Source organism: Cucumis sativus, chromosome 6 (genome assembly GCF_000004075.3).
Source record: "Cucumis sativus cultivar 9930 chromosome 6, Cucumber_9930_V3, whole genome shotgun sequence".
NCBI classification, from domain to species: domain Eukaryota; kingdom Viridiplantae; phylum Streptophyta; class Magnoliopsida; order Cucurbitales; family Cucurbitaceae; genus Cucumis; species Cucumis sativus.
This window is the reverse complement of record NC_026660.2, coordinates 14,226,106-14,253,492: the sequence shown is the minus strand read 5'-3', so window position 1 is coordinate 14,253,492 and position 27,387 is coordinate 14,226,106. Positions and strand designations below refer to the sequence as shown.

Below are 27,387 nucleotides of genomic sequence, written 5' to 3'. Positions count from 1 at the left end.
ACTTGAAGCGTGTAGACAAAAAATCCCATAAGTTTTTAGCATCATCAAAGGCATCAAACTGTGCATGTATAGCGGGAATAGAGGTGTTACCAAGCCAGGTGATAATTTGATGATTTTTACTGTCCCAATCTTCGAGGCGTTCAATGAATTTATTATCCCCTTCCTTGTCCTTGTCTTGTGCAGTTGGTTTGGTTATGTCGCCAGTTACAATGCGCCATAGTTTTCTTCCAATAAGAAAACTTTTCATTTGATTTGCCCATGTGATATAATTTGTACCATCAAGAATTGTACCTATGGGTCTAAAAATATGGTCCCTCTCCATTTGGATTCGCTGTTAACAATGAGAATTTCCGGCTGAATTTGTCTAAAATTTTCTATTGATTCGTGATTGGATTCGTCAGATTCTGGATTTTGCAATTGGGATTGTTGATTGGTTTGTAAGGCTGGGAGTCGTGATAGGTGAGCGTCTTCTTGTCTAGGTCGCGGCTGAGTTGCGACGGCGAGGACACGACTGGATTCGCGACGGTCAGGATTTGTCTTCGCGGCGGTCAGGATTTGTCTTCGCGGCTGGGTTGCAACAATGGACAGAGGGTCACGGCTTACGGACAGAGGGGTTACGGCTGTGAGCGGAGACAAACGAATGAGGACAGTCGGCTAGAAGGTTCGTCGGATCTGGTGGGCCGTGGCGTCTTGGATTCACGACTGGAAGAGGAGTCGCGTGCGGCTTGGGAAGACAGAGGAGTCGCGTGCGGCTTGGGAAGACAGAGGAGTTGCGTGCGGCTCGGAACGGCAGAGATTGTTGCAACTCGGCAACGACTGGTGCTTCAGATCGGAGAGGACGACGCGACGATTTGAACGCCGCGACGCCGAGGCTGCGACTGGACGGAGTGGCGCGACACCTAGGTTGTGACGGAGCGATTGTTGCTGCTGAACTTTTCGGCTAGCAGTGGAAGAAAAACGCTAGCACGGGACGGAGATCTACTTTTCGGCTAGCAGTGCTTCTTGGAGTTAACGCAGACGCGGCGGTTCTCGGGAGGCGGCGGCGGCGGCGGCGGCGACGGCAGTGATTAAAGTAGATCTAGGGTTGGCTCTGATACCATGTGAAAGGTATTTTCTATTGATGAAAAATCTGTCTTTTACAATAATATCAAATGATGTATAAATAGCTAATCCAACATAATTAAGGAATGTCATATAATTAGCCTAATGTAATGTAATTAGCCTAATTTACAGTATTTACATTAATAAACCAGCTGATTTCATTGGAGAGAACATCAACTTCAAGATTTGCATCGTCGGTTTAAATACATTTCCTTCATTTGATGTGTTTAAATGGGTAAAACAACTAGAACATTCACACGATAATCAAAACAAATTACTTCCAGTGTCTAACCATAAGGAAATCTAACGACGACATTCCAACCCAAACATTAGCGTAATATAAACTGAAAACCCCCAAATGGAAGGGAACAAGATAGAACAATTTAATCAAAGATAATCGACAAAGAGAAAAGAATACTATGTACCTTTTTCTTCGAGATCGAAACCGTGCGGAGTCTTCCACGGAGCCTTCCACTACGTACCTTTCATCAAAATCAAAAGGTTGAACATTAAGGTCTTCGCCCTTTAGGCAGTTCGTCCAGCACAGCAGTCGCAGCTCTTTCTCTTTCAAGAAGTTTGAGACTGAGATTCTGAACGAGTAGGATGAAATAGAAGGGGAGAGGTAGTGGGTTGCCGCTGGTTGTCATCAGTTGTCGTTGGTTGCCGTAGGAGTGGGTTGAGAACTTGGGATTTGTCGTCGTTTAAAGAGAGGGTTAGGGATTTTGTGTTTATTTTTATCGTGGAAGAGGAAGAGAAATTGGGGGTTATAAAAAAATTATATATTTTATTATTATTATTATTTTATAGAACTTTGACGTTTTTAAAACGTCAAGAAAAACATCTCACTTGACGTTTAAAAGATGTCAAGAAATTAAAAAACTTACCTCTATTATGTCTTTTCATAAAAATCTTGACGTTTTAAAAACGTTAAGAATTTAATAGATATTACTTGACATTTTTAAAACGTCAAGAAAAAATAAATATTACTTGACGTTTAAAAAACGTCAAGAAAGTTAAAGATTTGACCATCTCCGTCTTTTCATAAAAATTCTTGACGTTTTTTCTCTGAAATGTAACGCCCCAAACTCGAACGTATTTTATTTTAAGAAATTTTTCGATTCGTTCAAGACTTATTTTTAAAAAAAAATATGTTGAAGGGGGAGAAAGAAGATTTGAAAATGTAATAATATAACTATATATATTTATTTATTTTATAATTTTTATTATTAAATTAAATAAAAGAAAAGAAAAGAAAATTTTTCTTCTTCTTCCTCCCGCGCGTATTTTCTTCTTCTCCTTCCTGTACCCCGCACGCCGCACGCCTCCCTCTCTTCTCCTTCCGTTCGCAGCCCAACAACCACCAGCGTCACCACGTCCCAGATCGCGCGCTTCTACTCCCTTCCCCAGCCGTTGGCGCGTTTCGCCTCCCTTAGCGGACGCCGACCGCCTAAACCCTCTACACTCCGACCGCGTCTGTCTTCACATCCGTGAAGCCGTCGACGCATACATCTCGTGAAGTCATACACGGATCCAAGCCGATCTCTTCCTAAATTGCGTGTCCCCTATCAAGTCGACGTTCTTCTGCTCGTTGTAAGACGGAGTTACGATTTGAAGTCGATTTTCTTTTCCGGTTGAGTCGCATTCAGTGTTGCTCTATTTACAGCCGTTTGATTCGTTTCTTGATTGTCATTTTTGCCTTGCCGTGAACCATTGGGCTCATATTTCGGTAAGAACAAGTTATGGGTTTTGTTGTTTTCTTGGCTTTTGTTGAATGCTACCATTGGATTTAATTGTTGGCGAAATGCTTAATTCTTGAAGGTATATCTTGATTCAGTGAGCGAATCCTTGATTTTCCAAAAAGTTGAGGTGGAATTGATTTTCCACTTCTTGGGTAAGTTGTGGAATTTACATATGGGGTAATTTGAATGGTTGAAACTATTTAGAAAGATGTTGATTTTATGTTTGATTATTAGTAGGATTTGATTTATTGGATTTAGTTAGATTGAAGAACTTGCATAAAAGTGAGGTAAGGGATTTTCTACTGGACTCAATAACAAAAATTAAGATGTATTGACTAATTAAGATGTATTGACTGTATGGACCGTAATATTATATGTGAACTGAGTAGGGATGACAGTTACGATGTATGTTTGGATATTGACTTAAAGTTTAATGTTTACTGCGTTTGACTGGGTGAAATTTATCCATACAATCAACCACAAAAAAAAAAAGAAAAAGAAAAAAAAGGTATTGTATTATAATGTGACTTGATCATGACTCGCTACTAAGCAATAACAAGGAAAAAATCTAATTGTAGACCACAAACTCTCAAATTATGCATTCACGTGCATCTTCTTACTCAACTTATTTCCATTTTATTTTCTTTTAACTCAATATCCGGCTGAATAGATTCAATACACAAAATTTTTAGTCGAACATATACCTCTTGGTGACCTCATGATTTTTCTTCTTGTCGGTAAAACTATAAATCTTTGAATTTTAAAAGTGTTTAATAGGTCCTTAACCTTTTAATCTTGTGTTTAGTATGTCTATAAATTTTTTAAGTACATATTAAAAATTCATTAAAACCCTATTTCGATAATGTATATATATATATATAGAAAGCGTTTCCCAAAACTTACAATTTAATTATAATGTCTTAAAAACTCACTATTACAGTTATCATTATTAATTATTATAACATGACTTGAGATAAGAAAAGAAACTTTGCAATAGATCAATAAACGTTTACAAACATCTATTAGCATCTATGGCTAAATTAGTATATGTGTATCTAAGTCTTTTGTAATCTAGCACAAATGAAAAATATGGTTTTGTTATATTTAAAAAAAAAAATCCTTCAAATTAATGCATCCAATACTTTTAATAAATAAATGATTAATTAAAAAAAAAAACTCAATATGTTGAACAAAAATCAAATTTTAGATCAATTAAAATGGATTAATGCACAAAATTGACTCTTAAAAAACTCTACCGACGCTTATAAATCGATTGACTTGGGAAAATGAAACATACCTTAGACTGTAAATAACAATAATATTTATTTGAGTTTAAGGTGCAATATGATAAATTAAAAGTTTATGAAAAATCAATATAACTTATCAAGCCAAAATTGATGATATTAAAACGAGCTTAATTCTATTAATACCTAATGTATAATAACAACTAAAAATTTTGTAGCTAAAATCTCTTCATCTCTTATTGGTTGTCAAAATGCTTACTTATTGCAGTACCTTCAAGTGCCATTTCTCTTCTAATAGCCCCAGCAAGAACTTTCTCAACTGCTTGCAGAAGAACAAAAATTATTAGCAACATGTACACTAAGCAGCTGGAAAAACATAGAATTTCAACTTGTATACTTTAGGAACTTGTATCCTTTATTTCTCAGCAGAGGCTGTAGTGTACCATCCGCAGGTATTAATTGAAGATTTGATATGCCATCCTCCTCTCTAACCTCCATCTAATTTCTAATTTTGCAACTAGTGCACATATTATGGTTTTCACAGCAGCCTCGTCATTGCAAAATGTTTGCACGCCAACATCAATTTTGTTAATTGGCACATTAGCCTTCTCTACATGTTTATATGAAAATATGAATGAGGGCCTTCTTAATTTAGTCATATTCACAAATCACAACTCAAAAAGTGCAAACATTATATGAAAAATTGCTAAATAATAAAAACAAAAAGTGTACCATGAGCTGTCGTATCACTTCATGCAAGTGATTCACGTCATGTTGCGTAACTTCAATAACAACAATTTTGTTCTTTATAGCTTTGGGCATGGTGGGCAAACCACAAAGGTGCTAAAGCTTTCATTCTTGCCGCTGCAGAAACAATCGAAATAAATTTTCATTTCAAGAAAAAAACAATCTTCGAGGTAAGTGGAGCCCAATGTTATATTAACCTTGTGATGGAGAAATGGCACAAACCATCGCTAATTTTGCATTTCCCTCGAGAGATTCTTGCAATAAAAAAAAAGTGAGCTTAGAGTCTGTACGGGATGTGCCTTTGTTTTCCGGTTTGAGAAATCTCGGCAAGAATATTAATAAGATTCCTGTACGAAAATCGTTTTCTCAATAAGATAGGAAAACAAAACTCTCTTCAAGGAACCTCCTAAGTGGACATGTAAACTCGTGTATGTAAAAACATTTTTCTTTATCTATCTAAAACTTGTATGCACTATCTAAAATTTCTGAAAGCCATGTTGTTTCTAACATTTACTTTAGCAATAAAACATGCACTCATATCAACAAGCATTCTAATAAATAATCAAGAAAAAACTAAAACCAAAACCCCAAAATTAAGACAAAAATGAACCAAAACCTAGGGTGGAAACGGGCTATTCAACTTAGCCGACGAGTGTTTGAAATCGAGAACCACAGAGTTAGGATCTGACGATAGAGCTTTTTCTTTGAAAGACAACTTGAGTTTTCGAGGGGCTCTTTCGCCCTTGATTCTGGCACTATTAGAGCTAGGAGAAAATAATGACTGTGGATTGGCGAGATGGGTATCTTGTAAGATAGGGTTTCTGAAGTGTTGATTATTAGCTTTTGTTTCTCAAATTTATATTTATTGGAGAATTGACAAAAATAGGCCAAAAATGGGGTAGATAAAGACTTTTAGGATTGATTGTAAAAAAGTTGACATATAGGACAAATTGGAGGTGAAATGACGAAAATACCCTCATTTAATTTCAATTCACATTTGCTCTTCTCTTCTTTTCCAACCTCTCTTTCTCTCTTCAATGTCATTCACCTGAAGGAAAAAAACAGAATTTCGAAGGCAGCCTTCTTCTCCTCTCCTCATAGATTACGTAAAGGGAAAAAAAAAATCCTTCTGTTGCAGTCTCATAGATTATGTAAAGAAAAAAGAAAAACTCATTTGTTGCATTTCTCCTTCTCATAGATTATGTAAAGGAAAAAGAAAAAAGAAAAACCCATTTGCAATTCTTCTCCTCTCTCAAAAGTTTGTCAACTTTCGGCTTTACTCCGGTGTCGTTCATCATCTACTCCGACAAACATCTCACACATTGTGGTTTGTTTTAATTTTTTTTAAATCCGAATTTGAATTGTGTTGTGTTATATGTATATATATTTGCATCTTAAATGTATAAATCAAATATTATTTTTTATTGTTTCAAGTTGATTTATGGTTAATTTAAGGTTGTTTTAGAGATGTTTCAAAGGATGTTAGCAATTTATTATTATTATTATTTTATCTCGCAAACATCTGGTAGAAATCTCGCAAACATCTCGCAAACATCTCGCAGACATCTCGCAGGTTCTTAAATTGAAATGTTTAATCTGAAATGAATTGATTTAGGGTGACTTTTAACTGTTGTTTTTTGTATCTCGCAATATCCTAAACATTTTGTAGCTGTCAATATCGTAAACATGTAGGGTGTGACTATGCACATTTTATTTAGTATTTACCTACTGTTTTTTAATAAACTTTGTTTATGTGATATGTCAAATTCTAACTTCAAATCATTTTTTGCAGCAATTGAAAAGTATAAGGTGGTTTAAGGATGTCACATGTTCCCATGTTAGTGCGTTACGGTGGTACGTGGGATGAGAGGCGAAGAAAATACGAAGGAGGCATGTTAAAAGGCATCGTTGTCAGTAAAGAAATAACACATAAAGATTTACAGGCAGAATTATATGACCTTGCAGAAGTTGACCCTTCAAAGTTCGACGTAATGATAAGATGCACATATGAGATAAAAGTGGAACACGAAGCTCCTCCATTTGAGTTAAGCAATGGCCGTGATTTGAAGTTTTATCTTCTTAGTGAAAATCCATTAGAGGTCCCTTTATACGTCTCATTTGAGCCTAAAAGTAATCAAAGCAAAAAAGTGTTAAGCAAAGATTACAATTCAGTATCTGGCAGCAACCAAGCTCATAACTTAAACCCTCATCCTCCAATTGTAATGGATACATTAAATGAGAATGAAGTTCATGTTCGTGAAGTTGAAGTTGGCTTGTGTGATAACGTGATAGGGACCACTTCGGCTATATGGGAATCATATGAGTCATATGATTCGAAAGATGAGACTTTTACATGGGAGCCAGTAGAGATGAATAGTGAATCATTTGACATCCCAACAACATAAAGATGGTCCTACAAAAGATTGCAAAGGAAAATCTAAAGTTCGTTACAGCTCTTCTAGCCAAAAGTTGAAGACAGACAGGAATGATTGGTCCGAAGAAAGCTCTACAAGTGAGGAGTTTGATGTAGGACAAATATTTTTTTCCAAAAAAGATTTGTCAATGAGATTAAGTGTCTTGGCGATGAAAAAAAAATTTCAGTTTGTAGTAAAAAAGTCTACAAAAGAGGTTCTCTTTGTTAGATGCATTGACAACAAGTGTGGTTGGAGACTGCGAGCGATGGGATTGAAGGAGTCAAATATATTTAAGATTAAAAAGTATGTCAAAGTTCATTCGTGTTCTCTTGACGTTTTGAATCGTGACCATAGGCACGCAAAATCTTGGGTTGTTGGAGAATTAATAAAGTCAAAGTTCAAGGGAGTCGGTCGTCTATACAAACCACATGATATCATAGAAGACATGAGGCAAGACTATGACATAAATATGAGTTATGAAAAAGCATGGCGCGCTAGAGAAAATGCATATGAACGAGTGCGCGGGTGTCCTGAAGAGTCATATAATCTATTGCTTAGATATGGTGAAGCTCTCAAACTTGCAAATGTAGGTACAATATTTCACATGGAACTTGAAGATGATCGTTTCTTCAAATATCTTTTTATGGTTGTTGGTCCATGTGTTCGAGGATTCTTAAACTGCATTAGACCGGTTATAGTCATGGATGGAACATTCCTTAAGAACAAATATCGGGGTCAGTTGATAGTTGTTATTTGCTTGGATGGTAACAATCAAATTTATCCTCTTGCCTTTGGAGTGGTGGACAGAGAAACAGATGCTTCAATACAGTGGTTCTTAGAGAAATTGAAAGGTGCAACAGGAGAGGTGCCTAATCTAGGCTTCGTGACAGATCAAAAAACATGTTTTTCTAAGTGTATTGCATTGGTTTTTCCCTCCGCATTCCATGGACTTTGTGTCTAACACTTGACTCAAAATTTGAATGATAAATACAAGAATGACACTATAGCTACTTTGTTTTACAATGCATCTAGAACATATCGTGAATCAACGTTCTCAGAAGCGTGGAGAAGTATTCTTGCATTTCCTAATGATTCAGGAAAATATTTAAACGATGTTGGAATAACACGTTGGTCTCGTGTTTCACTGTCCAGGAAGACGATATAATATGATGACAACAAATATAGCAGAGTCCATGAATTCTATACTGAAAGAACCTAGAGATTTGCCTATTGCTTCATTCCTTGAACATGTTCGAGCTTTGCTACAACGTTGGTTTTGGGAGCATCGAGAAGAAGGCATTAAAGTGACGTCTACATTGACTGAATGGGCAGAGTTAGTTCTACAAAAGAAACAAGAACGAGCTTTGACAATGAAAGTCAACCCAATTGATTGTTACCAATTCCATGTTAAGGATTTAGATAAAGAGGAGGTCGTAAATCTTCATACTCAAGAGTGCACTTGTAAGGAGTTTCAAGCTGAGCAACTACCATGCGCACATGCCATTGCTGTAGCACGAGATCGCAATATAAATGTTTATAGCTTATGTGCTAACTATTACACTAATGAATGTTTGTTGGCAGCATATTCGGAGGTCGTCTACCTAGTTGGGAATCAGTCGGAATGGAAGACAACTGAAGAATATGTACATATGACTGTCTTACCTCCGAAAGTAGTGAAAAGAGTTGGTCGACCGAAGAAAAATAGGATTCCAAGTGTCGGTGAAGCACCAAAATTGCATAAATGTGGTCGATGTAAAGAAACAGGCCACAATAGATTAACGTGTACCAATCCAATTTCATACATTCAGAAGTCGAGCATACAAGATTAGTACCCGTCTTGGTACGTAGTAATAGTTTTATACTTGCTTGGTTTGTGCTTGAGTTGTTTGCATGATCACGATGTAAAAAAGGTTCATTGTTTTAATGCAGGTGGAAGATGCTTATAAAATTGTGTCCTGTGTTGTTCGCAGGATCACTAAAGTCATCTCACTGACAATTCTAAGTTGAAGAATTTTCTTCTGCAACTTCAAGACTTTCCTTCTCTTTTTATTTATCCTATTGTGAACTGTTTATAGACTATTTACTCATTGTATTTTTTTTTTACAATGTTTGTGTGTGTAACAACCATTTTATATGGTATTTGGTTTTTAACAGAAATGCTCTCCTTTGGCATCTGTTCTATAAATTTCTGTTGACTGCAAACTTGTGCAGAATATGAATTTCTAAGTGTATATTTTGTTCTATGCCCTTATTTGATCTGAATCTGTTCTATAAATTGTACAACTGTGTCACAAGTTTCTGTACAGCCGTGCTCTTGAGTTTAAGGAATATTTTTCACTTTAATCTCATCTTTCTGTAAAGTTTGAATAAGGTAGAACTTCATAGCTAAAGCAGGTGGTCGTTTTTAACAGAAATGCTCTCTTTTGGCATTTCAAGCTTTTTGAGAAAGACTTGAAATCCTATTATGACCTAACACTAAACTCAATAAATGCTCTCCGTTTGCTACTGCAGTAGTAATGATGCAAATCTTGCTTATTACTTTTATAGTTTTTACATTCATTCTTGACAACAATGTCAATAAAGTTACAAGGTTCAGCCTTTTCAAGCATATGAACCACCATTTGCATGGAGGGCCTTGTAGATGGAATCTTAGTCATGCAGCGAAGTGCGATCCTTACCACTTTGACTGCATTCTCCACCTGAGCCTATGATATGATGGGATCTACCATCTCTTTCAAATTACCTTTTAGATTTCTCATTCTGCTTTCCTGTTGTTTTCCTGGCAGGTGTCTTAGAAAATGGGCTTCTTTTCTGTTGGTACTTCCATTAGAACAACTCCAAAGCTGTAAAGAATAATGTTTGAACCATCCGTGAGAAGTAAATAATATTGTGTGCTTTAGAACTCAATAACTGCTCTCCTTTTGCTACTGCAGTAGTAATAATTCAAATCTTGCTGATTACTTTTAGTTTTCACATTCTTTCTTGACAACTATGTCAATAAAGTTACAAGGTTCAGCCTCTTCAAGCATATGAACCACCTCTTCAAGCATAGTAATCTCAATGGAAAAAACAATAATTAATAACACTCAAAGGATCAGAGTGACAGTTAATGTCGATGAGTTGACTATGAAAGTTCAGCTAGTAGCAAGACTGAGCTAATGATAAGTAATGTATAAAGCTGGCTGGTTAACAACAAAGGTACAGAACAAGACATAGATCAAAATGATGCTATTGGTAATGAGGATCAATTGTTCCTACATAAGAGGTTTTTATAATGAAAACCTTCTACGTGAGGCTATATACAAATCCATTTTTCACGAGGAGCTAACTAAAACTATTTCCATGGCCATTGAATACCAAGCATATAATTCTCTAGAGCACTCTTGTATCATGGTAAACTTACATCCCCCACATTTTATCATATCATAACCTGTTAATGTATGCAACGACCAAGTCCAATACTTTACCACCGTTATATAGAGGAGGCTCTTGCTGAGATAACAAGAACATACCAAACGTGATCAATTTTAAATGAAAGGCTCAAATAAATGGACAGATACCAATTCTCAGAAGGATGAAATGTTAATGCACAGAGCTATCAGCAACCTTGGTCGTACCACTACTTTTTGGTGGTTCAATAACACGAAGTGGAGATACATTCTCTCCCAAAATATCCCTAACAGGTCGTTTAATTGATTTTGGAAGTTTAATTGATTTTGCACAGAGATATCAGCAACCTTCTGGAAGTTTAATTGATTTTGATGCAGAACCTGAACCCATTACTTCTGCAGTTCCGCAGCCACCACAAAGTTCTGCTCCACCACCGGTAACACATCAAGAATGCCTATATTCATACATCAGAAATCCAAAAATGTTTATAAGACACCTGCCAAAAACAATTAGCATTCAAAGAGGTGAAATTTTCATACAGTGTGGGATAAATTGGCCTTCCTAATTCTAAGAGCATGAGAATGTTGCTCTCACCTGCATTGTTGTACATTATATAAAAGTTCTGCACACTTTACAATTTTCCAAGAGAATGAAATAAAAATTTCATACCATAAAATAAAAATGGTATTCATTCCATTATATAAAACTATTTATGTACATAGTTTGGAACATATACAATTCCTTCAAAAGTTGGAACTAAAAGTCAATACATGAGATTGTTGGTCCATAATTGAAATGCCAATTGTTTTCTAAAATATGACATGTTTTCTTGACATAATGTAGCTACATCTAAACCAGAAGCTTCATATTCGAAATACTTAATTGTAAATACACCACAATCACTATTGTTGCGTTGAAATGGAATGGAGTCGACAATGACAAGTGGCCAAGGTTCCTTATGTGTTGATGATCCACCTCTCCTAACAAAGAATCCAGTAGTATCGAGCAAATTTGGCACCATCTCTCGAATTGGCACTAATATGCTTCTCACACTAGTAGAAAAGTGGTCTACGACGACAGTTATTTACTGTCGCAAACGAAATTCACGACAGTTATTTTTCAGTCATAGAAGCGGGAGTCATGGAAAGTCATTCGATGATAGTTTTTAAAAACTGTCGCAATAAGTTATTTTATGACATGAAATAAATGTCGTTAATCAGAATTCAATGACGTCAAATAACTGTCATATTTTATTTTATGACAACAAATAACTATCATCATTTGTGTATTAACGACGGTTAAATAAATGTCGCAAATTCATTTATTGTGACATTTTTTAATTGTCATGAATATGTTAATCACGACAGTTTTTTTGTATAAAAATGTCATTGTTTTGCTATTGACGACATTTTTTTCCTGTCACATATAGGGCAATTGTGACAATTTATTTTATTAAACAACTATCATCATTTTCAGATTGACAACAATTAATAACTGTCACAAATTCATTTATTACGTCATTTATTTTCTGTTGCAAATTTCTCAATTTACTACAGTTTTTTCCTGTTCTCCTTGCCGCTCCACCATTACACAAACCATTTGAATGACAATAATGTAGCTGAGAATGACAATTTTGAATTTATAATATTGACACCCATATAGAAAAAAGTAGCCAACACTTTAATATATATACGATATAATACAATTTATAATATTCGTACATTTCCAATCAAGTGTCAACAATTTACAAGTACGAAATCTCAACCCTTAATCAAAAAATATTTTAAATAGCATTAGAATACATCTAACAAGATTTTCTGCAGAAGCATAAACGACCAACCGAGAATGTTCATCTCTGAAAATGTTCTTTGAAAGTAAACTTATGAAGTTGTCGACTTCAGTTGAACCTACAAAGACAACATGAATATAAGCATCCATCATAGGACAAGAGAGTACAACTCTTATAGAAACTTTCAACATTGAGCATTACCTATCACTACATGCGTCAATAAGAGAAACAACTACATAGCAGAGCACAAATGTATAATAACAGCATCACCGTAACATCCACTTGGTCTACAATATTGAAACTTTTCACAAATTACAACTCTTGTATCATTGCTCTTTAGAAAATTTACCTGGATATAAATAAGTAATCTACAAGGAAATTATTGAATAAGTAATCATAAGTAATAATCGAGATGAATGAAACTTAAGAATCCATTAGTAGTTCACTGTCAATAAGGTTAGAAGAAACGTTATCCGACAAGAACCGAAAAGTTTCCATCTTAAGGAGTCAAACACTTTCAAATCTACAAATATCAGAAATAAGACAGTTTTCATGTGTAATCCACTTCAGTTAACGAAGCCAAGAAATATTAAGGTACTAGGAAAATGAAACTAGAACAACTTGTATCATTTATGGCTTAACAGAAATTAAAGGTCTCCTAGTTTCTTATCCAAAAAAAGCTCTACCAATGAGTACGACATAAAATCCATGACAATTTACACAAGCAGCAATTTAGCAATAGCAATAAGTACAGACATAACACTCATGCCAATTTACACAAGTAGCAATAGCCAACCAGTACAAGCATACTATCCATGATAAAAAAGAAAGGTATCTATTACTCTTAATCCTATAATATGAACGACATTAACTAAGAGTGGGCCATTAACATGTACCTGATGTTCTAATTCCATGGAGATCGAAGTCCCGAATGAGCTTCCATAAGTTAACATCCTACAATACAATACATTTTAATCAAATCATATAGCAACTCATTAAACATATAGAGAAGGACTTCCAACTGAAATTTGGAAAAGAGTTGGGTTGATCAATTTTTGTGGCATGGGGAGCAATGTTATCTTGAGCAAATTGTTTAACACTTTCTTTGAACTGCAATCAATTAATCAAGAATTTTGATATATATATTGACATTATAAATGAAACTACATACAAATCATTGTTGTAATAAACTAATTTGAACCATTTACTATCATTTAAATAAAGCGAGAGAGAAAAGAGGAAGCCTTAAAAGCAAGATTCTTAATATATCCTCATAAAAAAAAACTTGTTCAAGTGTCAAAGTCGACAAAAAAAAAAAAAAAAAACTGCAACTGACAAAAACGAAAGAACTATGATTATTTGATGATGTTTAGTTCAATAAGTAGGAATGTAGCTTGGAACCTTTTCTCATTTTCTCCAACTGCCAGAACATTTAGTACATTTTTTAAAGATTCACAGCACTCTATCACTTCACATTTCATGTACTCATCTGCATAAATGTGCTTCCACAGGTCAGAATCTTCGGATCGAAATTCAACAGCCATATCCAATGCTATTGGAATATGTAGCAGTAGAAAAATTGTTAACAGTTGCTATAAGTATGCCTAAAAATTAAAAGAAAACATAAAGGGGCTATATTGACCTTGCTGGCTAGTAAAAAGGGAGGCATTTGGATTATTTTTAGGTTGGGATCTGAGGAATAAGGAACTAGCATGAGATCCATCTCCCTGTTTCATTTGAAAATTTAGTTTAGTTTTAAAATTATAATTAGAAGGATGCTTGGAATGAAGAATTCTAATTTTTAGGCAAGAGTTCTAATAAACTCTATGGGTGTGTCTCCTAATCCTCCGTTTCTAACTTTATTGTCTTCCCCAAGAGATTTGACAACATACTTTTATCTGATATTGAAGAAATTTCACCAATTGTGGGCTGCAAATAGTTCAAATAGAACTAGTATTGGAATATATAGAATATACAAAATACCCTAGCCCATACGAAACAAAAGAACTCCAAGACATAGAAGAAGCAAAAGTCATTAAAAGAAATGGATGAAGTGCAAACATACACAAGACAACTAGCAGTAACTACCACAATATGCTTATGAACCAACAACTGAAGTAACCTAACTAATAACAAAGTCAACCTATCACAAAAGCACAAGTTTTCATTTTTCAACCAATAGAGGCATGCTGCAAATAACCATCATCTTTTGTAGACTTTAGAAAGATGTCTGACAAAGCAGACAATAACTTAGGAGAAGAGGACTTAAGTATAGTCCGGAAAATATGAGACTACATTTTTCAACTAAAAGGCTAATTCCTTAGACATCATGTAAATCAAGTCCCTTTGGATTGCATAAACATGGCACCAACTCCATTGCTGAATGAATAAAGCATAAACTACCTTAATAAAGCATAAATTTACCCAAATGCAATATCGTGAATTATTGCAACATCTTTAGTGAACATAAAGGGGCTATATTGACCTTGGGAAAGACAATTTGAATGAATAAATCATAAACTACCTTAATAAGTTCATCAGATGCAACGTATCCTATCGCTTCTTCAAGACTCATCTCAGCATTTAAGTTTAGAATTAGATGTTAGTGTGAGTAATCATACTTGGGAAAAGATAATAAAGCTTTTCAGCCTACTCGTGTCCTGACGTTCTAGAACTGAATTCTACATCTTGGATACTGGATTCACAATAACACTAAAATATATACAATTGGAACTCAATGTAGAAATAACATACAAGTCGAGGTGGAGATAGCTTCAGTTTTCATCTTTGCAAGCAGAACAGATATTGGTAAGTTTTCTTTAGTTCTTACAAGATTAACCTAGAAAAAAGAAAATTGCTTACCATGTAAATCAAGTAGAAATTACAACTTCGATCCAAAGTCTAAACATAAAGTTCTCAACTTACATCTAGATCTGATTCCCTAGAATGTTCTCCAATAATCATTCCATCATAAGTCTGGAACATAAATTATCAGGAAAACTGAGCAGAACATTTTCGAGGACCCATATATTATCTACAATGAAAAGATAGTGGATCCTCAGTCTAATGGAGACAACAAAATATACATTTAGACCAACTCATAGCATAAAAGATATTAGGTCTATGAATCAAATGATTTCAGGGTATCAAAAATAGCTCATAAACAAACGTATATATAATTGAACATCCACGCTTCCTGCCTATGAAAACAGGGAAACAATTAATTCACGAGATTGAACATTTTGAGCAACTTCTATCCAAAAGGAGGAAAGAGGGGTGAAAAGTGTACACTAAAAAACCATTATGCACCATATAGATGAATTGACATGACTTGGCTACAAATACTTGTGCAAACTGCAAAATGACAGCAACTAGCACAATAAAAACAAATCAAACAATTTTCTAAATGGTGAATTGCCAATTGCCAAACTAAACTTCATTACAACAAGTCTAATATATTAAGTTAAAAATAGGTTTCAGTGTGTGTAACAATCAGATCATAAAACACACTCGCACAATGCAAAAGAAAAAGAAAAAAACTTTTAAAGCTTCAGACACATATCGTCAAACACCTTACAAGCACAAACTAATATCATATTTTCTCATAATCTCACAAAAAAAAATCTTGTTTAAGTTTCAAGATAGAATTGATTGATGATGTTCTTTTTTAGAAGATTTCAAGAAATAAATAAGAGAATACTTCAACTTTTCTGCATGATTCCAAAATCCTATCAATCAAGAAATCTTGTTGTAATCCCAACAAGGAAAACTTATGTTCTTCCTCCGTCCACAGTACAACAAGATAAAACCTAACGAAAATCCTAAATGTATTAAGTGAAAATCCCCACAAATTATCAGTCATTTACACAACTACTCCAAATCATATCTTAAAATCACTAGGTAAGCACCAATTCAAAGAAAAATGGAGAAAATCAAACCTTGCTAGCATGTAGACGTTTTTGTTAAATATTGAATCCTGAAAAACCATTCTCGCACACTAAGAAACATTCATAGAAACATAAGATGTGACAATCAAGACCAAGGGCAGAGTTGGAGTTCATAAAAATTTAATAGTTTTTTTTTTTAGGAATTTCATCAAACACATGGTGGGTAAATTCAAAGTTGTTAAGGCCATAAGAACATCCCAATAGCAAATGCTCTTTTCCCTTAAGGGTACCATCAAAACAGAGTCCATATTGTTTTAGAAGCAAATTCAACTTACCTTACTCCATTTTCTCATAATCCCTCTTCGTGTACTTAGGATAATGAAGCGACATTTGAACACACACTTTCAAAATTCAAACTTCCACCATGAAAAAAAAAAAAAAAACTTGCCCCTCCTTCACTTTTCTTCTTCTGACTTGGGTAAGAAGAAGAGGGGTAGTTGAAACTCATGTATAAAGACATTGGATTGTTGGAATGTTTATGAAAGGGAAATACACAATATTCACAAAGAGCTAGACAAAGAGAGAAGGAATAGAAGCTTACCGGCAGAGAAGGTGACGGCGGGCACGAATGGCAGCGCCGGAGAAGACGAAAACGATGGACACATCGGAGCGAATAGATGGCCACGCCAGAGTGAATAGACGGCCAGGAGTAGGGGCGAATGGTGACGAGGCCGGAAGATGGTCGGATTGGAGATGGAAGATGATCAGATTGGAGATGGAGATTTCGCGGAAGAATTGGAGAAAATAATAAGGGTTTATGATTTGGGGAAATATTTTCTAAATTTCTAATCTTTATTTATTATTTTTTAATAAAAAAATATTATTTTATGTTTTTTTCTATGACATCAAATAACTGTCGCAGAATGTATTATCTGAAAAATTCCGTCTTTTCCTACCAAAAACGCGAAATTTTACATTTTGTGACAGTTTTTTTTTCTCTCTCTCATTTTCTGATATCCATAACTGTCATAGTAGACAGTTTTTCTTCTAGTGTCATATCTTCGGCAATCGTAAGCGACGGAAGTGAATCTCATACCTTAACTTGACAACGTACCATCCAAGCATAATAGAATCCAATGATTGCCATGGATATTGAATGGAGAGTAAATGTAATCAACATTCACCCAAGGATCTTGAAAGTCTTGTTTTGATCCGACAACATAGTCAACCAACCGATACTCCTCCTTCCAGTGAAATGGTCGATTCTCTTTAATACATTCTTGGTATTCAGGTCACTTCGCAACTAATAGTCGCTGGAAGGAAAAAAAACACACATGCATGTATATCAAATACAATAAGACAATAAGACAAATATCAAAAGCAAATTCAGTACATAAAGTATGGTTGCGAGTGCAAACCATGAAGAGTGTGTCTACAGTTGTGAAGTTTTGAGCAGAAGGTATCATGGCTGACTTAATGTTGAAGCGAATGAGAAGAAAGAGTGCATCCAAATGCTAATAGAAACAAAATAAAACATTTAATTCGGTTACGCGATCAAACCAACTTCTTGAAGGTACTATTTTTAGTTAACAAACATGGTTTTACTAAGTGCTCTAAAACGGTAAATAAGAAATAATAAGAAAAGTCCTTACCTCATCAGCCAACCACCGACGACACATGAACAAGTCTCTGAAAAATTCCTTCGATTTTTTCCCGTGAAAGTTTCACGCACCTCATCTTTCGTACGCTTGTCTGTGATCCAAGCTTTGAGTCGATCTAAATGGGCGTAAGGTATTTTGTGCATAGGATCATAGACGGATGGTTGAGACTGAGAGGTGGTGGTGGTTGATTTTGTAGACCGTTTAACTAAAGCTGTGAAGGGGGTTGACAAGTATACACTTGCACGCTTGCTACGTGAGGGCCGGTGTGGTCGTTTAGTGGATAATGGTTCTATTTCCATGACGTCTGAATCAAAATAAGTAAGACTTTTTACTCCAATTTCCTCGTTGAAATCGTCAACGACGTCTATTGGCTCCTCCAAATCAATATGAACCTTCTTATCTAACTCGTCCATTTTGTCATCCTTCGTGCGGTTTGCTTCGACACCCTATGGAAGGTCAAAATGCATTACTAAGGATAAAGCATTAGTAAGGATGATTTTCACCCACTACACAAACTTTGATTCCTAACCTTTTTTGAAGTTCAACGTGTTTCACCCCATCACTTGTGTCATCCTCCTTGGCATCCTCAACCAAGAAGGTGTACCGGGTGTGTCAACATCTTCGGTCTAGGCATCATGACCTTCAACTCCCGTGCAGTCTCCTTCTTCACCCTTTGGAAATGTCAAAATGTATTGGTAAGGAACACTTTGAAAATGTACCACAAACTTTGAAAATTTTAAACAAACTTTGATTCCTAACCTTTTTTTGAACTTCAAGGTGTTTCAATATAGTCGACAGCATTGATTTTAGGCTTCACGTTCATTCTCGAGAACCGCTACTCGATATTTGAGTTTTCGAACAACTTCTTTCATCTTAGACTTCCACTTCTTCTTTTTCTTACTCTTTTTGCAGTCATTGTCATCATTACTAGCTTCTCCTGGTCGTTTTGAATCACCATTCTTCTCAGAAACGGTGTTAAATGGATGGGATTTCTCAACAAGTTTCCCTGAAGACATTCTTAGATGCTCCTCCTCTTCAGGCATCATCTCAATTACCACGTTAATTATGAACTACAAAGTGGAAATGTAGTTAGTTAGTCAAAACATAAAGGAACAAAGTCATGCATTCGGTAAGTTACTGTTTGTTGATACTTACCATTGGCGAGTCAAACACCTGGCTCTATAGGACATGAGACTTCGACGATAGTTCGCACACCCACCTCAGCATTCGTGGTATTGCATCGTTGCTTACTTTATGTACACCACATTCAGTGATGGTTGGTATAGACTCATATGCCCAAACCTATTCCATGTTCGACAAAACAAGTTTCGCAAGTGTCCCAAGATATATGTATATATAAATATGTGCATAAAAAGTAAAGTAACATACCTGTAACGCCTGCGGAAATCCCATGACAGTATATTTTGTCTTAGTTGATTTATTCTTTCCCTTGGCATGTTGCATGTCCAAGGCTCGTTTTAAGGCAGAAAGTGTACGTCCAAAAACCAACCCTCCCCAATCGTAATTGTTAAATGTGGTCCAATCATCTACAATCCTAAATAAAGTTCGGTCCACTTTCGTCCGCCTATCTTTTTCTAACAATGACAGCTCTATAAAGTGCACTAGAGCTAATTTAACTATGTCATCGTCATCGTCATCCCTCTCGTATTCCACAAATGTGTCTAAGTCACTTATATAAATACTTTTTTTTTTGTTCGAAGAACTTCTCCAACAACCTACTATTCCCAACCAATTCAATAGGCTCTGGTTGAGAACTCCATAGACCCGTCATCATATTAAACTCTCTCCTACCAAAACTGCACACAACTTCCCCTATCTTGAAACTGATATGATCAACCCTTTCATCTTCCACCTCCCTTAACAATAAGTAGTGGATGAGCGGCCCATTAAAGACTATATTAAGATCCAAAAAGTGGCCGAACTTTGTATTTCTAAATAAGGTTAATTGATCCGGTTTCAATTTAGCCTTTATTTTACGCGTATTGTTTTCTAAATGAGATAAACTGCTTACTATAGACTGAAAATGATGAGCAGGGTCAATCTTGTACATGAGACCGTTAGTTGATGTTGAAGCCATACTGAAATCTGCATAAAAAAAAAAAAAACTAATTCAATATAATTGCATAAGAAACTTACTAAACATGGATGCACTAGCATCTTCAGACTTCTACTAAAATTTTGGAAGGTGCGAGATAGGTGCTGATAGGTGCGAGATGATGGAAAAATTGAAGGCAAAGTTGCTAAGTCTAATAAAATTGCTAACCCTAAAGCCTTAACACCTAGTAGACTAGCTAAACATGAATTCTAAACGGTTTAGGAAGGTTAACACTCTCATCTTGGGACTTCTACTCAAAATTTTGGAAGGTGCGACATAGGTGCTGATAGGTGCGAGATGATGGAAAAATTGAAGGCAAAGTTGCTAAGTCTAATAAAATTGCTAACCTTAAAGCCTTAACACCTAGTAGACTAGCTAAACATGCATTCTAAACGGTTTAGGAAGGTTAACACTCTCATCTTGGGACTTCTACTCAAAATTTTGAAAGGTGCGACATAGGTGCTGATAGGTGCGAGATGATGGAAAAATTGAAGGCAAAGTTGCTAAGTCTAATAAAATTGCTAACCCTAAAGCCTTAACACCTAGTAGACTAGCTAAACATGCATTCTAAACGGTTTAGGAAGGTTAACACTCTCATCTTGGGACTTTTACTCAAAATTTTGGAAGGTGCGAGATGATGGAAAAATTGAAGGCAAAGTTGCTAAGTCTAATAAAATTGCTAACCCTAAAGCCTTAACACCTAGTAGACTAGCTAAACATGCATTCTAAATGGTTTAGGAAGGTTAACACTCTCATCTTGGGACTTCTACTTAAAATTTTGGAAGATGCGAGATAGGTGCTGATAGTTGCGAGATGATGGAAAAATTCAAGGCAAAGTTGCTAAATCTAAAAAAATTGCTAACCCTAAAGCCTTAACACCTAGTAGACTAGCTAAACATGCATTCTAAACGGTTTAGGAAGGTTAACACTCTCATCTTGGGACTTATACTCAAATTTTGGAAGGTGTCAGATAGGTGCTGATAGGTGCGAGATGATGGAAACATTCAAGGCTATTACTTGCTAAGTCTAATAAAGATGGAAAAATTGAAGGCATTACTTGCTAAGTCTAATAAAATTGCTAACCCTAATGCCTTAACTCCTAGTAAACTAGCTAAACATGCATTCTAAACGGTTTAGGAAGGTTAACACTCTCATCTTGGGACTTCTACTCAAATTTTGGAAGGTGCGAGAAAGGTGCTGATAGGTGCGAGATGATGGAAAAATTCAAGGCAAAGTTGCTAAGTCTAATAAAATTGCTAACCCTAAAGCCTTAACACCCAGTAAACTAGCTAAACATGCATTCTAAACGGTTTAGGAAGGTTAACACTCTCATCTTGGGACTTCTACTCAAATTTTGGAAGGTGCGAGATAGGTGCTGATAGGTGCGAGATGGAAAAATTCAAGACTATTACTTGCTAAGTCTAATAAAATTGCTAACCCTAAACCCTTAAAACCTAGTAAACTAGTTAAACATGCATTCTAAATGATTTAGGAAGGGTAACACTCTCATCTTGGGACTTCTACTCAAGTTTTGGTCAAGTAAAGGCCAATAAACCAAATTAGATTACTAAACCAAATTGCTTGCACTGCTAAACGTATATTGTAACACTTTAACTAAAATGATTAATAGTAGGAGGAAAGCCTACATGTATGTTTAGGAACAAAACTAATTGAATCATTTGTCTTCAAATTTTCTCTAACATATGAATCTTAAATAAATTGGTTTGAATAGGACGAATTAATATGGGGAGCTTCTTGGTTATACAAGGCAACAAAGATTGTATTATATTGGAACTACATCACTAAAAACATTAACAAAGTAGAAAACAACAATGCAGCTTATGATAATGTCTTTCAACATTGTTGTACTGGTAGCTTTGCAGAGTTTAGATGGGATACCAAATATGTTGGAATTCATGTTCTAAACTCCAAGGTATGTATATATACATATATTTGTAGCATGCACATATATAATACATTCTTAACCCAATTATCTATTATTACAGTACATTGCAAAGGAAATGGTTTTTCTTCCTAAAAACAGAATGGCTCCCATGGTTCTCTACAAATTTAATGATGTATCTAAAATGTGCCCAAAACAAAAAACCCACATCTCAACAGACAACTTAAACAAACAAGATGGATACTGTAATAATAGATAAACATATCTTCAACAGACTAACTTTAAAAAAAAAACTGAGATTTTATTACTCACTTGACTTCAAAGATGATGGATACGACACTGCCAATGTAGAGGAGTGGATAAGAAATGGAGAGGTCCGGTGAAAACAAAGCTGAAATCGAAATGGATAGAAGTGGAGAAGCGTTCACCGGAGTTGAAGTCGAAACTAAAACAGAGACCCGTGCAGAAGAAATGGAGACGTTCGGTGAAAAAGTTGAAATCAGAAAATATAGTGGAGAGTCGTGGAGAAGAAATGGACGGAAGAGAAAAACGTTCACCGGAGGCGGGAGAGAGTTGAAGGGGGTAACTGCAGAGGCAGGAGAGTTCAAATGCGGGAGGTTTACGTTTTTTTTCTTTTGAACAACCTTCTCTGTCTTTGGGTTGAAGAAAAGGAAAAAGAAGAAAAGAGGAAGGAAATTAAATGAGGGTATTTTCGTCATTTTACCTCCAATTTGTCCTAAATGTCAACTTTTTTACAATCAATCCTACAAGCCTTTATGTACCCCATTTTGGCCTATTTTTGTCAATTTCCCATATTTATTTATGGTTCCACAGCTTAAAAAAACATTTGAATTATATGTCATAAGTTTAAAACACAAATCAAATTTTACTGCAACAAAAGGGAAACTAAGGTAAAAATATTGTCGAACAAACACAAATAAGAACCATTAATTAAAAGAATAACTCGTAAAACAACAAAATTTTCCGTAATGATCAAACAAAAAAAATATTTTTGTTTTCAAATAATTATAATCCAAAATTTTCAAGAATTGTGAAACTTCATTTAATAAGACAAGAAATTGTGAACATTAGTTTTCAATTTTTGCAATGGATGAAAGTATTAGAAACTGGAAATAATGGTTGAACACCGCAACTTAGCCGTCACCACAAATCAATCCAATTTTTCATTAAAAAATTTTGAATTTATAATTAATGGTTCTAGAAACATTCATACAATTTTTTAATTCAACTTATTTAATTTGAGTTTTCTTTCAATTAATCTGATATTATATGAGAAATTATCTTAAATGATATAATTGTTGAAGATATTTACAAATACAACAAAGTTTTACAGTCTGTTAGTGATAGACATCAATAGACATCTATTAGTGTTTATCAAACATCTATTAGTGGTCTATCAATTATCCTCTCTAATTTTTAAGTTAAGTGGTTATTTATCAAGCTCTTAATAAATTCAATAGCGATTTAATAAATGTAATGTAAAGAAATATTTCAAGAATTACCTTGGAATATCATTTGAATTTTCAAATCGACCTAACAATTTTAAAATGTAAGTACATAACTCATAACCTACCAAAAAGCACGAACATAAATCTAATTCTAATAGATCATGTTGTAAATATAGGTCTATCACTAATAGATCATAAGAGTCTATAAATACTTATGAACTTTGTGATATTTTTAATTTTTTTAATATGTTGTTACATACATACTTATTAGTTACAATAAAACAAAACTACTATTTAAACCTTGAAATATAAAATAGGAGAAAAAATGAAAAGAAAGGAAATAAAATTTCAAATATAAAATAGGAGAAAAAATGAAAAGAAAGGAAATAAAATTTCAAATGTGTAAATTTTAGATATTAAATAAAAGAATATGTAATTTGAATTTTAATTAGTAAAATAGGTGGATATTTATATAAAATAACTTTTTTAAAGTTGATTTGATAATAATTTAATTTCTTTAAATTTAACTCATAAAATGATTTGAATTCGAATTAATCACATTACAAATATTCTTCAAATTTCTAGTAAAGTTTGAGAACTAAAATTATTTATAGAAGTTTTCTATAAAAAATGGATCAAAATTGTTATTACATTATTAAATATTGTCTGTTAAAAAAAAAGAATCTTAATAAAAATTCTAAAGGTTAATTTATATAAATATAAAGCAAAATATTTACGGTATGTATAACAAAATGAAAAGGCGCTGACCATTTTTTTAAAATGTTTCAGGTTTGTCATTTTTTTTCATCGATTTTTTTTCTTTTCAATGTCTTCTTCTGCAATTTTTTATTTATTTTTTCAAACTGTTATTTGGTTCAAGATCGTGTATCAAATATAAAATATCTATTTGTAAATTTTTTTGTTCAAATTGTTATTTGGTTGTTCTAAATACTAAAGATCGTTATATTGGATAGCCAAATCTGAACAAAAATAGTCAAATATCTACATGATCGATTGAGTACAACAAATCTTAAAAAATTGTTCAGATTTGAGTAGCTGAATTTAAACGATCAAATCTAAATGATCATGAAATGATTGTATACAAAGGAACTCAACGCATTTTACTTGACCTAAACGACTTATCTCTCTTTTTTTTCTTTTTATAGGCTATCGTGCTAGGCGAAGAACTCTAAGAACTAGGCAAGTATGGTTTTGCTTAGGCTAAAAGTGAAGATTTTCCTATGCAAGTACTGATACCGAAGAAACTCAATGCAACATATGTAAGATATTTAAATAACAAACACAATCACAAACCCGAGCTTCATGCTCAAGGGTTAGGTAGACATGCTTTTCTATGCTCAAAGTCAAAGTAGACATGGTCTTTATTCTAAGAATAGAGCATTTCAAAAGTTTTTAAATTTGGACATTTTTTGCTAAATTGGAAAAATGAAAATTTTCCAAAGGACATGAAACATACAAGGCTACCAACCCACCCCACTTAAAAATTTTCTTTGTCCTCAAAGCATTTTAAGCAAGATTCTGAGGATGGAAAAAAGAGAAGGAGAACAGAAAACCTCCCATTGTAATCTAGTTTCTTTATGGAAGCTTGCTTGCAAAGATCCCAACTTTGGATATATTTCATTTCCCTTTATTCCTACAAAAAGAGAACAAGAATTTCTATCAAATTTTATTCAAGAGGTTAAACTAAAAATTTTAGAAAAATGTGCAGAATTTAAAAGAAAGCAGTAAAATTTTGCATTGTTTAAGGTCAGTCGCATTGTCCAAGTATCACCTGAATTATCAAAACAACCTAACAAATATTCAATATAAGTTTGTAACTGATAACCTACCAAAACGTTCAAAAAAGTTGAAAAAAGCACTTCAAAACTCAAAATGTGTGCAACAAACTTAGTTTTATACAAATCTAACAAGTATTTAAAACGCATCTAAGCTGTCAAACGATCTAATAACGCAAGTGTAAGTTCGTAGCTCATAACTTACCAAAAATTTCAAAAAGTGTGACAAAAAGTCTTTCAAGATCCAAAATGGCAATCATGTGGTGCAACAAACTTAGTTTCTAACAACCCAAAAGGTGTTTAAAACAAGTCTAAGTATCACTCGAACTTTAAAAACGACCTAACAATTCTTAAGTGTTATTTTGTAACTCATAACCTACCAAAAGTTCAGAAATGTAGAAAAAACACTCCAAGATCCAAAATGGTAACAAACTTAATCTCAAATCCCACCTAAAAGGAGTTCAAAACGTGCTAAAAATTACTTGAACTTTCAAAGGACCTAAATCGTGCGATGTGAATTAACAGTAGGAACTAGAAAAGTTTGGTTTTCCTTATGACGAAAGTGAAGAGTTCGCTAAGCAAGTTCTTAATGGCAACAATAGACATACACAGTGGAATTAGGATCAAATTTTTACTCTAATTGCAACTAAATAAGTTTAGTGATTAACATGCATAAAAAAATTCTAAAATAACATAGATAGGGTTAAAAGGAAACTTACCTTTGAAGTTTTTCTTCTCTTGTATTCTCTTCACGAATTTGAAGTCCGTACAACCACTAGAGCTTACCTGTTATTCTCTGGACTTGGAACCGAGTTGTGGGATTGAAAAATGGTGGAGGAAATAAAGAGAGACTAACCTTTTGGTTTTTGTTTTTGTTTTTTTTTTTTTTTTATGTTGAGAGTCTCAAATGAAAAGAGTTCTTGGTTTTATTTTGTAATTCTCAATTACAAAATTAATTTTCAATTTCAAATCCAAAAGTCATTTCACCTTTGCATAAAACTTGTCTACAAGCAAACTACATGCAAGAGCTTCCCTATCTCACCACTTGGAATTCTTAGTAGGGTAGGTGTCTTGCATGCAATAAGCCATTGCATATCACATGCAAGTGATAAGCTTGTCAAATCTCAACAAGTGTTATTATTTAAATTAGTCTAAGGGCAATATGGTAATTCAAATTTTAAATCAAATTCAAAGTTTGACTTTTTCAAGTCTAAAGTCAACATTTTGACTTTTAACCATCCGTATTGACTGATTTCAACCTCTCAGCATAAATCCGTATTCATTTCTCCAAAATAAATTACATTTGAATATAAAGTCCGTCAAAGTTTGATTTTTCAAGGTCGAAAGTCAACGTTTTGACTTTTTACATCTTTGACCTTTTTCATCAATTTCGAGCTTCCAAATATGAATTCATATTCATATCTAAATCACATTTAAACATGAAGCTCTATCTTAAGTTATAACCGATGACTATATCAAATATATTAGTCAGTTTCTCTCTCTTTACCTAATTCGAACAATTCAAATTATTGCATCATAATGTTCTAAGTTGATTCCTTGTGAGCTAACGAGGGAACCTAATGGACCTATAGATCATAGGCTCCAACGATATGAGATTAACTAGCTAAACTCTTTAGACCGAGTTAATCAACCTCCGTTAACTAACGGGTCATTCCACTAAAGTCTCATAGTTGCACTCCCCCCACTATAGATATATTTGTGTCCATGTGATATGACCATGATAAGTAAGTTAATCCTTCACAGGTTGTTCAAAATCTCTGTTGGGTCAAAGTACCGTTTTACCCCCGAGATTATATATTTTCTCCTTAAGTCCCACTGATTCACTATTGAACAATTGGTTTAAGGTCCAACCTTTAGATTGAATCCCTTCGGGCCAATGAGAGGGTGTGGCCCCTTGTTCAAGACCTGGATTCAGTCTTTAAGGGAACAACCTATCTACTAACCCTAGAACGAGTAGGAGTGAATTCCATCTTTCACCCTATGTCCTTAGCTATCCATCTGGTCTTACCCCTAAAATGGAAGGCTTATTGGGCCAGCACCATTGAGCTGCCCTCAGCTATGCAGATCTAAGGATAATTTCGTGTGAACAGAAGTTCATAGTTTGCACAGG

At 34.4% G+C, this 27,387-nt stretch overlaps 1 protein-coding gene, 1 long non-coding RNA gene and 1 pseudogene across 31 annotated transcripts; all 3 read right to left on the bottom strand.

The window, feature by feature from the left end:
- Nucleotides 1–12,398: 12,398 nt before the first annotated feature.
- LOC116404763 lies at nucleotides 12,399–17,192 on the bottom strand. 30 transcript variants are annotated; one of them, XM_031888155.1, is made up of 9 exons: nucleotides 16,913–17,191; nucleotides 16,363–16,400; nucleotides 15,350–15,458; nucleotides 15,179–15,263; nucleotides 13,826–13,913; nucleotides 13,451–13,534; nucleotides 13,321–13,378; nucleotides 12,626–12,773; nucleotides 12,399–12,542 (listed from the first exon to the last, which is right to left on the bottom strand). In XM_031888155.1, exons 3-8 carry the CDS (start codon nucleotides 15,407–15,409, stop codon nucleotides 12,657–12,659), a joined length of 492 nt encoding a protein of 163 aa, XP_031744015.1. In that variant the 5' UTR covers nucleotides 15,410–15,458; nucleotides 16,363–16,400; nucleotides 16,913–17,191; the 3' UTR covers nucleotides 12,399–12,542; nucleotides 12,626–12,656. The 30 variants fall into 30 exon arrangements, 16 of the variants coding, with proteins under 16 accessions (XP_031744015.1, XP_031744012.1, XP_031744011.1 ...); XR_004217824.1 differs by having other exon boundaries at nucleotides 12,626–12,711; nucleotides 15,350–16,400; nucleotides 16,913–17,188; XM_031888152.1 differs by lacking the exon at nucleotides 15,179–15,263 and adding an exon at nucleotides 14,067–14,151 and having other exon boundaries at nucleotides 15,350–16,400; nucleotides 16,913–17,192.
- Nucleotides 17,193–19,112: 1,920 nt separating this feature from the next.
- On the bottom strand, nucleotides 19,113–20,085 carry LOC116404762 (annotated as a pseudogene).
- A 4,637-nt stretch (nucleotides 20,086–24,722) lies between these two features.
- LOC116404692 lies at nucleotides 24,723–26,798 on the bottom strand. Its single transcript, XR_004217700.1, has 2 exons — nucleotides 25,976–26,798; nucleotides 24,723–25,114 (listed from the first exon to the last, which is right to left on the bottom strand). It is a non-coding gene; the product is annotated as an uncharacterized LOC116404692 (long non-coding RNA).
- Between the last annotated feature and the right edge of the window lie 589 nt (nucleotides 26,799–27,387).

Bases quoted from the DNA above. Each gene is read 5' to 3' on its own strand.
- LOC116404763 (XM_031888152.1), bottom strand. From the start codon at position 15,409: ATGTTCCAGACTTATGATGGAATGATTATTGGAGAACATTCTAGGGAA. The intron at 14,152-15,349 runs GTAAGTTGAGAA...CAAATGAAACAG, and splicing joins CTAGGGAATCAGATCTAGAT to GGAGATGGATCTCATGCTAG. The intron at 12,774-13,320 runs GTACATGTTAAT...ATTTATATCCAG, and splicing joins CCATGGAATTAGAACATCAG to GTAAATTTTCTAAAGAGCAA.